This window comes from Sarcophilus harrisii, chromosome 5 (assembly GCF_902635505.1).
Source record: "Sarcophilus harrisii chromosome 5, mSarHar1.11, whole genome shotgun sequence".
NCBI classification, from domain to species: Eukaryota; Metazoa; Chordata; class Mammalia; order Dasyuromorphia; family Dasyuridae; genus Sarcophilus; species Sarcophilus harrisii.
Window position 1 is genome coordinate 70,799,134 of NC_045430.1, and position 11,742 is coordinate 70,810,875.

The 11,742-nt window shown below is 37.3% G+C and overlaps 1 protein-coding gene across 1 annotated transcript; it reads left to right on the forward strand.

Moving 5' to 3' along the window:
* The first annotated feature begins 295 nt into the window (after positions 1-295).
* IL26 (interleukin 26) lies at positions 296-10,888 on the forward strand. The gene is made up of 5 exons (XM_003772454.1): positions 296-466; positions 578-634; positions 903-1,037; positions 10,652-10,717; positions 10,802-10,888. Exons 1-5 carry the CDS (start codon positions 296-298, stop codon positions 10,886-10,888), a joined length of 516 nt encoding a protein of 171 aa, XP_003772502.1.
* The last annotated feature ends 854 nt before the right edge of the window (positions 10,889-11,742 follow it).

The following is an 11,742-nucleotide window of genomic DNA, read 5'->3' on the forward strand; positions in this document are numbered from 1 at the left end:
TGACTTTTACCTAACTGCCACACATGGTGAGGTCATTTTTTTTTTTTTTTTTTATTGTGAAACAAGTCGTATAAAAATAGAGCGAGCAACGAGAATGATCTTTCTATTTACAAGCTCAAAGTTATCTTGAACTGCATCTCATTGGAGAAGGTTGGGGGGGGGGTTATAAGAAAAGTAGGTTATCCTTTATCATCTAACCAACCTGAAGTAACTCAGGCAGCTAAGAGTGACACAAGGCTAGTGAATGTGTGTGTGTGTGTGTGTGTGTGTGTTGGGTTGAGGTGGTGGTGCGGAAATGCAACTAAATTATATTTTGAGTTTTGGGCTGCTTTTTACCATTCTGCCTTTGGTCATTGTTGAAAGCAAAGCACCTCATTCCACCACGGGCTGCTGTCATAAAGAAACCCTATCTGGAGCAATTGACAGCCTCTTCATCAAGGCCATGAGATTCAAAGCATCCATCCCAGTAAGTATTCAACTTTGCTTGAATGAATAATGTTACCCTGGATATTTTCAAAGTGTCAGACATCATGGTTTATACTCGATGGACCTAATCTCTCATTCTGTTGCATTGTAGGCGGATTTCATCAAGAACATAAAACTGCTAAAGAAGAAAACCAAAAATCTATTCATGGTAATTATGGGGGTCCTTTGCTTTATTTTATTTTTTCTAAATGTTGATATTCACAGAATTAATCATTTAATCCTTAATTCCCCAAAATGGCAATCCCTAATGACTACAAGGGTGTTGGTAGGGTAGAAACTAGGTAACACTTGATACTTCTTAGGGGTTTCTTAGTTCTTCAGTCTCCTAGTGAAGTTTTGATTGTAGGGGTGATATAGGGGCAAGACTGGCCATCAGTAGTAAACTTAATGCAATGCCCCATTTGTTTGATTTCTAGAAAAACTGCCCATTTCGAGAGCAACTGATTTCATTTTTCATGGAAGATGTTTTCAGGGACCTTCAATTTCCCTCGAACAAAGAGATGGGTTTCATTGAGGACTTTCGTAGCTTTGGAAAGAAACTGAATCTCTGTGTAAGTATATTCTTCAAAATATTCTAATCTTTCTGACCTTATCTAGAATGAAGTCTAGAGCAAAACCATTTAAACAGTGTCATCAAAATGAAGAGGTTTTCAAATTGAGGTTTTAGTTCCACTGAAGGCCATAAGAACTGTTAATAATTGCATGGCTTGGTAACTACACAAAATAATCAATATATAAGTCATGCCTTTCTTTTCTAGGTCAAAATCTATGATCCTATTACCTTAAAAGAATGAAAATTGAAATATAGAACTATGGAAAAATATGGAAAAAAGATAGAACTATGGAAAAAATAGATGCAGATTAACTGCTTAGATAATCTCTAATTGTTTAAATATTTGAAAGGTGACTGTCATTTGGAAAATGAAATTTTATTCTGCAAGGTCTCAGAGGGAAGAAATAGGTCCAATGAATGGAAATTACAGGAAAGCAGATTTTAATTCAACTTAAGATTTTCCTAATAATTATAGCTGTTCCTAAATAGCTGCCATTAGAGGTACCTTCCCGACTCTGGAGTTTTTAAAATGAAGGTGGGACAATCATTCACTGGAGATATGGTAGAAAAGATTCATGCTTCAGGTAGGAATTAGTTTGTCTTAATGCCTTCTGAGATTAATTCTAAATCTAAGATTCTTGGAGTCAGTTTACTTTTCCATGTTGTATTTCCTCATCCATAAAATGATGAGGTGGAACTAGATGATTCTCCAAGATCCCTCTGCCCCTAAAACTCTCTGATTCTCTGAAATCTTTTTGTCTTCACACCATTATAAACTCCTTTTATTTATTTATTTTTGAATAAAAAGGTCAGGAGGTATTAATTACATTGCTTATTCTCCCCCTCCCCCCACCTTTCTCTGATATTGGTTAGTTGGTTGACTTTTATGTGTCCCTATTGTAAAGAATTATGTGGGACCGAGTAAAAAAATAAAATTTAAATAACTATCAGTTAAGACTTCATACACGGTATTTCCCTCTTCTTCACTTAAAATTATTATCCTCACTGTAGTCACACTTGAAGAGAATGAGTTTTTACTTTGCAGTTATTAGACTTTGAAGTATGCTATTCTTATGCCCCAAGAGCTTTTCTTAAATAATATCAAGGACAGCAAAAAGGTTTTAAAGGGTGCTTGTAGTATTCTAGTGTTGACTTTCTTGACACTGAATCGGATAGATGTCTTTTGATTTCAATAAGAGATGTTTGCCAAGAGTTTTGTCCTCTAGGAAGACATAATTTATGTCCTTAAGGAGCTTAAAATGTAATCCTTATTTACTAGTTATGTGACCCTAGGCAAGTCAATTAACTTTGTGGAATTTCAGTTTTCTTATCTCTAAAAATGAATGCTAGATTAAATAATCTCTACAATCCCTTTCCAGTTTTAAATTCTGTAGATCTTCCATGATCTTTTCTAAGCACACTCTGATCACATAGGAAATCAAGACTCCACAAACTCAGCTGCCTTGATTTGGCAGATTTATATGTTATTCACGATGTTGGTTATTGCATATCACAGTAGCTCAGCTTGGAAGCTCACAGCCCCTTCTTCCTTACCCCAACCTGGTTCCTCCTCATAAAGGACAAAAGGAAAATGGTATGGGCCCAGGATTTTGATCTTTAATGAAAAAAAAAAAAAAAAAGTACTGGTACCATCCAACCGCTGCCATAAAGCTGTTTTGAGACAGTGAGCAGGTAACTGTGATTACTACTCTGCTCTATGGAGGTTGAATGATTTTACATTTTCCCTTGGTTTTAGCACCAGTTAGCCTGTGGCTAACATCTCAGCCAAAAAAAAGTGGGTCTTGTTTTTATTTTTGTTGTTGAAAGGATCTATATAGAACAGGGTGAAAGTAAAGGTGTCTCTGAGTTAGAGAAATGAGAGCAATTTGACTCATCATTAGTGATAAGACAAAGAAAGAATCTAATAAAGGACTGGTCAGGGAGAGCTGAGGTCAGTCCCCATGCTAGCTGTATGGCTCCAGGTAGGTCAGTTAATCTTTTGAGAATTCTAGGCAGCCATCTAACACCAAGGTGAGAAATGCTAATCTCACCTGAAATATCCTATCCTGTGAAATCACAGGTGGTGGCAAATGGGATAAATGAGTGTGTGTGTGTGTGTGTGTGTGTGTGTGTGTGTGAGAGAGAGAGAGAGAGAGAGAGAGAGAGAGAGAGAGAGAGAGGGAAAGAGAGGGAGAAAAAGACAGAGCCAGAGCCAAAGAGAGAGACATAGAGACACAGAGAGAAAGAGGGAGGGAGAGACAGAGAGAGAGAGACAGAGAGACACAGAGAAAGACAGAGGAGAGAGAGAGAGAGAGAAAGAGAGAGAGAGAGAGAGAGAGAGAGAGAGAGAGAGAGGGGAGGGAGGGAGAGACAAAGAAAAAGAGAGAGGGATATATATATATACATATAAAGAGAGAGACAGAGACAGAGACAGAGAAAGAGAGATAGAGCACTTTTCTTGCATAGGCCTTCTATGATCTGGGTCTCTTCTTATGGGACCTTTTGCCTTGGATTCTTTTTATTAGATGGTGACCATTATGTTAGTTCTTTCATTTCATCGAATATTTTAATAAGAGTGAAATATTGCACTCACCCCCCAATTTAGCCCAAAGGAGTATCATTCCACTTAGACACAGAAAACAGCATGGCATAATAATGGAAAGGGTTCTGAATTGGACTAAGCAGAGGCCTGTATTTAAATCCTGGCACGGTTACTATGAGGGCATTTAAGTGATGCAGTGACTAGAGCACTGAGACTCAAGTCAGCAAGACATCTTCCTGAGTTCAATTCCTGCCTCAGATACTTACTAGCTGTGTGACCATGGGTAGGTACTTAATTCTGTTTTCCTCAGTCTTCTCACCTATAAAATGAGCCAGAGAAGGATATGGGAAATCACTCTAATGTCTTTTCCAATAAAACCCCAAATGGGTTCACAAACAGTCTGAAATAACGGAACAAAAACCCTTGAATAGATTGTTTAACTTCTATATGGTGTTTTATTTTGTCATGGGGTCCTATCCTCTTTCTTGGTGTATTTGCTGAAGTCTATGGTTCTGTTCTCAAAATGTTTTTAGATTTCTAAAATAAAATATATAGGATTAAAAAGGAAACCAAAGGCTAGTCAAAGTAAAGATGCATTTTCTCCCATTGCTCCTCTGAAATCTATCCCATAATACCTGGTACTATTGGACTCTGGTTTTGGAGGATCTGATCTAGACAAAAACAGCCAGAATATGGAAAAGCCTTGAGATCATAGAATCTAAGAATTGGTTTATGGGATTAGGGATATTTAGCTTGGAGAAGCAGAGTGAATGTGAAAATCTGTCTACCATTATCTATAGGGTAGACTATGGAAGAAGTTAAAGATTTATTCTGCTTGAATAGAAATAAGAACAATGAATAGGTTTATCAACTTCAGCTTTACTATAAGGAAAAGATGCCTAACAATTGTTGCTCAGTCATTTTTAGTCATGTCTGCCTTATTGTGATCTCATTGGTGTTTTTTTGGCAAAGATACTCGAGTGATTTGCTGTTTCCTTCTCCAGCCCATTTTATACTTGAAGAACTGAGATAAACAGGGTTAAATGAAAATAATATGCCCAGGGTCACACAGCTAGTAAGTGAATAAGACTGGATTTGAACTCATGAAGATGAGCTCTCCTGAATCCAGGCCTGGAATTCTATCCACTGTGCCACATTTTTATTGGTTAGATGGTAAAATTTTGTCCAGGTAGGGCTAGACCAAATGGCATATGGGGTTCTTTCCAACTCTGAAATCCTGTTATTTTCTTAGTCTCAGTTTCCTTATCTGTAAAATGAGGATGGTAATTCCCACACTAGCTATCTCAGTGCTATTATGAGGCTCAACTGAGATAATGACTACAAATCCTAGAAAAATGTGATCTCTTACTATAGACATGTATGGGGTATATCTATTGACAAACTGGGGAGGAGGCGGAAATCAAAGTAGAAGGATCCCCATACTTGGTTTTATCTTTAATGAAGTTTTCTTGTTTCCGTTGCTAGATTACTCATCTTTGTCAAATATGACTGTAAATATTCAAATATCAGCCAACTTCTGGTTTCAATGGCACAGAAAATATGCTTCCAAGAACTTATTTCTTCCTTTTTTTTTTTTTCTGAGAAATTTCATTTTCAAGCTGACCTCAACCTGAAGAGGCAAATATTCACTCTTGGCCAGGCTTTGATCTAATGATTAGGAAGAAGCTTTAGGTTTTGTAGTTTTTGAAGCCATTGGCTCCCCCTGATGGTAAAATTTTATTTAATTCACACACATTCAGTCCTATCTGTATTCCATGGTAGGAATAGGCTCACCATTTCCTAGCTTTTATCTTTCATGTCAGAGGGAGATCATGGGACCATATATTTAGAGCTGCAAGGGTCTTTAGATTGAATCTGATCCTTCTTTTTAGAGATGTTAATGATTAGTGACATGGCCAGTGCATGTCTGGAGTGGTATTTGAAGTCAGATCCATCTCACTTCAACTTTGGCTTTCTCTACACTACTCTTGGCTGTCTGTAAAATGAAACTTTTCCTCAGTAAATCATCCCACGATCTCCTTGGTGAAAGCAATAACCACTAGTTGAGCATTTGAATTATTGACTTTCACTGAGTGTCAAGATATAGCATAATATTGGGAGAAGAACCAGAAGATTTATATTCTAATCTCAACTCTGATAGGGAATAGTCATATGATGTTGGGCAAATTAATTCATCTCTTTGGGTTTCACTTTTCTTATTTGTAAAAATGAATGGGAATAGACTGGAAAAATGATGTTTTAGGTCCATTGTAGCCAACCTCCAGAAGCCTGGCCATCACAAGATGAATTATTTTGCTTACAGACATTTAAGAGATGATGTACCAAGGATTACCAGGGCTCCAACTGGATCAATGGTGGGAAAACCTTCACCAGTGGATTATAAAAGGTAGCTTATAAGTGGACTGGCCCTGGATTCAGGAAGGCCTGAGTTCAAATATAACCTCAGACTAGCTGTGTGACCCTAGGCAAGTGACAATGTTTGTTTTAATCCACTGGAGAAGGAAATGGCAAATCATTCCAGTATCTTTGCCAAGAAAAACCTATGAAACACTTTGGTATGATATATGATCTATGGGGTCAAGAAAAGTTAGACACAATTGAATGATTAAAAAACAAAGACATAAATCACTTTAAGGCTTGCAAAGCACTTAAATATTATCTCATTTATTCTTCAAAACAATCTTGGAGGTAGATGTTATAAATATTATCTCATTTATTCTTCAAAACAATCTTGGAGGTAGATGTTATTCTCATTTTACAGATAAAGAAACTGAGGCAGGCAGAATTGAGTGACTTGATCAGGGCATAACAGGTAGTGTCTGAGGCCAGATTTGAACTTGGATCCTGACTCCACTTTGTTCACTGCATCAACTAAAAACCTATATCAATGATCAAAACCAGAATATATAAGATCAAAATGAAGATAGATAATAAAATTTTATCTATAAAGCTTATAGATTTCAACTATAATTATGCATTTTATTAGATATGGAAGATAATAATAAGAAAATCTGCATATGATTTTATTTTGTGTCTTGGGATAATGTGGTCAAGCGGCAGAAAGACCTAAGTTTAAGTCTCATCTGTGACACATACTGGCTACAGGCTAGACATAGCATATAGTGACGTAAGAAGCATTTTCTAAATCTATAAAATAATTGTATATAATTTTCTACAGTCAATGAGATGTGAAAGGATGCACTGATTATGCATCAGAATTAAATAAAAAAACAAAGCAATAAAACAAGAATTATTATGTGTGTATTATATGTCAGGTGCTAGGATACTCTCTTGGAATACAAATGCCTATAGAAAGAATAGTACCAATCTTCACAGAGCTTAGATGGAGGAAGCTAACACATAAAAAGAAGTTAGAAGCAGAAGGGAAGGACTCCCTCTCAATCTTGCTGTCTCTATCTTTGTCTCTGTCTCTCCTCTTTCTCTCTCTCACTGTCTGTCTCTGTGTGTGTGTGTCTCTGTCTCTCTGTCTCTGTCTCTCCTCTTTCTCTCTCTCACTGTCTCTGTCTCTGGGTGTGTTTCTCTTGCTCTCTCTGTCTCTGTCTCTCTTTCTTTCTCTCACTGTCTCTGTCTCTCTGTGTGTCTCTGTCTCTCCATCTCTCTTTGTCTCTGTCTCTCCTCTTTCTCTCTCTCACTGTCTCTGTCTCTCTGTGTGTCTCTGTCTCTCCTCTTTCTCTCACTGTCTCTGTCTCTCTGTGTGTGTCTCTGTCTCTGTCTTTGTCTCTGTCTCTCCTCTTTTTCTCTCTGTCTTTCTGTCTCTGTGTGTGTCTCTGTCTCTGTCGCTGTCTCTCCTTTTTCTCTGTCTCACTGTCTCTGTCTCTATGTGTATGTCTGTCTCTCTGTCTCCTCTCTCTCTCACTGTCTCTGTCTCTCTGTGTGTGTCTCTGTCTCTCCATCTCTCTTTGTCTCTGTCTCTCCTCTTTCTCTCTCTCACTGTCTCTGTCTCTGGGTGTGTTTCTCTGTCTCTCTCTGTCTCTGTCTCTCCTCTTTCTTTCTCTCACTGTCTCTGTCTCTGTGTGTGTGTCTCTCTCCATCTCTCTTTGTCTCTGTCTCTCCTCTTTCTCTCTCTCACTGTCTCTGTCTCTGTGTCTCTCTGTCTCTCTCTGTCTCTGTCTCTCCTCTTTCTCTCACTGTCTCTGTCTCTCTGTGTGTGTCTCTGTCTCTGTCTTTGTCTCTGTCTCTCCTCTTTTTCTCTCTGTCTTTGTCTCTGTGTGTGTCTCTGTCTCTGTCTCTCCTTTTTCTCTGTCTCACTGTCTCTGTCTCTATGTGTATGTCTCTCTGTCTCCTCTCTCTCTCTCACTGTCTCTGTCTCTGGGTATGTTTCTCTGTCTCTCTCTGTCTCTCCTCTTTCTCTCAATGTCTCTGTCTCTCTGTGTGTGTCTCTGTCTCTCCATCTCTCTTTGTCTCTGTCTCTCCTCTTTCTCTCTCTCACTGTCTCTGTCTCTGGGTATGTTTCTCTGTCTCTCTCTGTCTCTGTCTCTCCTCTTTCTCTCACTGTCTCTGTCTCTGTGTGTGTGTCTCTCCATCTCTCTTTGTCTCTGTCTCTCCTCTTTCTCTCTCTCACTGTCTCTGTCTCTGTCTCTCCTCTTTCTCTCACTGTCTCTGTCTCTCTGTGTGTGTGTCTCTGTCTCTGTCTCTGTCTCTCTTTTTCTCTCTGTCTTTCTGTCTCTGTGTGTATCTCTGTCTCTGTTGCTGTCTCTCCTTTTTCTCTGTCTCACTGTCTCTGTCTCTGTGTGTATGTCTGTCTCTCTGTCTCCTCTCTCTCTCTCACTGTCTCTCGGTCTCTCTCTGTCTCTCTGTCTCTGTCTCTGTCTCTGTCTCTGTCTCTCTCTCTCTGTCTCTGTCTCTCTCTCTCTCTCTCTGTCTCTGTGTGTCTCTCTCTGTATCTCTCTGTGTCTCTCTCTCTGTTTCTGTCTCTCTTTCCTAAAATATACCCTGGGTAGAGTATTAATCCCTAATGATTCCCAAACCTTGCCCTATATTTTCGCTCTGATGCCTAATTGTGACGCGGAGGCGTCTCTCGGGCCGGTTAGACCAGCAGAGCGCTAACTTTTCCCATACACCTGGAAAGGCTTTTACCGTATAAAGCGAGCTAAGCCTTGTCATCAGAAGCCTGGCCAGCAGGTGGCAATATTTTTGGGTTTTGTCAGTTTCCGAAATTAAACACTTGAAGAAATGAAATTCGGAAATAGAGAAACATTCTCATGTGTGTCTCCATAACCCTGCCATGTACTTCTACTGTTACAAATTACGTGATTTGTGAGGGTAGGGAGTATACTTCACTTTAAAAATTATTATTAATTTTTATAAATTTTTTATTAATTTAGGGTATATATATATAATTATGGTATAAATATATGGTATAAAACAAGCATTATATAAGAGTATAATAAAACAACGATTGACCATGAAATTGAAAATCTACTATCCACAACTTGCTATTCCTTTCAAATATACAAAATTATCATGCAAATTTCTTTTCTTTCTCCCTCCCATCCTAGAGATGGCTACCATTAGACATAAATAGGTATACACATACATTCGTACATACAAACACACATATATTTTGCAATATGAACTGAAATGTATAAGAGCATGAGAATAAAAATGCAGCAAGGGGAATGTTACATATATACATAGTTATATTTATATATGTAAAATTATCCTACACATACTTCTACTTACCAGTTTTTTCTTCAGATGCAGACAGTATTTTTCTTCATATGTTATTTAAAGTTAATTTGGGCATTTAAAATGTTTATAATGCTATTTCATTTTGTTCTTCATATCATTCCTAAGGGGAAGGTATTACTGTAATTCTCATTTGCAGATAAGATAGAGTGAAATGAAAGGGAGCACAGCTACTAAGTGCACTACAGCCTTCTGGACACGATAGGTAACTGAGTAAATGTTGGTTAATTTGCGTGATTTTTTCTGAAGCCAGGTACTTACTGATAAATACAATCTCTGGAAGATTTTGTCTTAAAACCCCAGCAAAAAGCTTTTTTTTACTCTGAAAGTTTCTGATTTTTTAAAATCAATTTGACTCTGTGACTACCAGGGGTCCTCAAACTTTTAAAATAGGGGGCCAGTTCACTGTCCCTCAGACTGTTGGAGGACTGGACTATAGTAAAAACAAAACCTTTTTTTTGGTGGGCCTTTAAATAAAGAAATTTCATATCCCTGGGTGAGGGGGATAAACATCCTCAGCTGCTGCATTTGGCCGCGGGCGGTAGTTTGAGGACCCCTGGAAACTATTGAAAAAACTGCAAGCACTATCAGTGCAAATTAAATTTTAACACCTAGAGAATTCTGAGATAAAGTCCCAACCAACCCATTTTGGATATAAATCTACCCTGATACACAAAACAGGATATCTGCATCTATGTTGCTCCTTTTTGGTTTATATAATTCACCTCTACTTGCAGTATATATTGACTCATAATGGTCAAGGGGCAGTGATGGACCACGAGGCTTGGAGTCAGGAATATATGAGTTCAAACCTAGATTCAGAGACTTGCTGACTGTGTGATCCTGAATAAGACACTTCAATTCTATATACATCAGTTCCTCATCAATAAAATGGGAATACCCTGGAGAAGGAAAAGGTCCATGTGGTCATGGGAATTTGGACACAACTGAATGACTATACTATAACATATTTATCTTTTTTTTTTATTTTATTTAATAGCCTTTTATTTACAGGATATATACATGGGTAACTTTACAGCATTAACAATTGCCAAACCTCTTGTTCCAATTTTTCACCTCTTACTCCCCCCCCTCAGTTTCCTCATCTGTAAAATGAATTGGAGAAAAAAATGGTAACCCACTCCAGCATCTTTGCCAAGAAAAGCTCAAATCAGTTCATTTAGTGTTGGACATTACTGAAACAACTGAATGATAACAAAGACAACTTTATCCACTGAACCAAATAAAAGACACATGTGGGGTTGATTCTCAATTTCCCATTTCTTTTGGGGTTTTCAAGCCCTTTTTAACAATTTTCTGCATTTTGGTTACCTTCTCAGTTTCCTTGTGTTCCTTACACTGGGGAGATGAAGCCCATCACCAGAATTAAGAGAGTATTTTACAAGGTAAGCATATCCATGTTTTCCAGTTAGACTTTGTTTTGTCAACATAAATTACTTCTGTTTTTAACATAAAAACCTTATCTGCAGATTGGAAACAAGGGAGCCTACAAAGCTATCAGTGAACTTGATATCCTTTTTCTCTGGATAAAAACTTACCTAGATGGCATAAACTAAGACACCATGGACATTATCTCTAAAATGCATTGACGAGTACCAGTGGAATGAACTTATAAAAACACCAAATTTAATTGAAATTCTTCATATATGTGTGTGTACACTTAGTATGGAGAGAAAGTTAGCTATTGTCTGAGTGAATAAAGATTTGAAGTTGTTAACATTGGCATCTTGCTATAATCACTAGCTATGAAGGTTTCTAATTTATTCATTTAGTATTTTGTTTTCCCTTATTTACATATAAAATTTTTTTAACATTTGTTTTTAAAATTTTGAGCTCTAAATGGAAGTTTTTTTTATTAAACAGTTTGTTTTTTATTTTACTACAACTTTCATTGCAGGACTTTCATTTGAAGGCAAAAACATGAGTAACTTCATTTCAAATTATGTGAAAAAGAAAACAATATACAGAGAAACACCATACTTTAATATTATGTAAATGGGGCTATTTTAAATAGAAAGTGCACCAACACTATTACCTCTTTTGGTGGAGAATTGTAAATGTGGCCAGATTTCAATCTAACATTCTAGTTACAGAATTATGTTTAAAGCAAATAAATGTCTTCTTCATCTTTGACAACATGCTAAAATTTTCAATATGATTATAAAGTTTAACAAATCATGGGATAATCAGGGGAGCTAATAATTCACTTTTCAGAGATGGATGGGGAATGAGTTTATCAGAGAAGGTTAGCCTTAAAGACTTTATCATCAAAATTAAAATGATGTTAAAGATAATCAAAGCTTTTCATTCTGCACAACCAAAAACTAAAGGAAATTCAGTTGTAGCCAGTTTGAAGGACTGCCACCAAATTCTCTTTTTATTCAGCCAAAATGCTTTCTATGTGTTTATT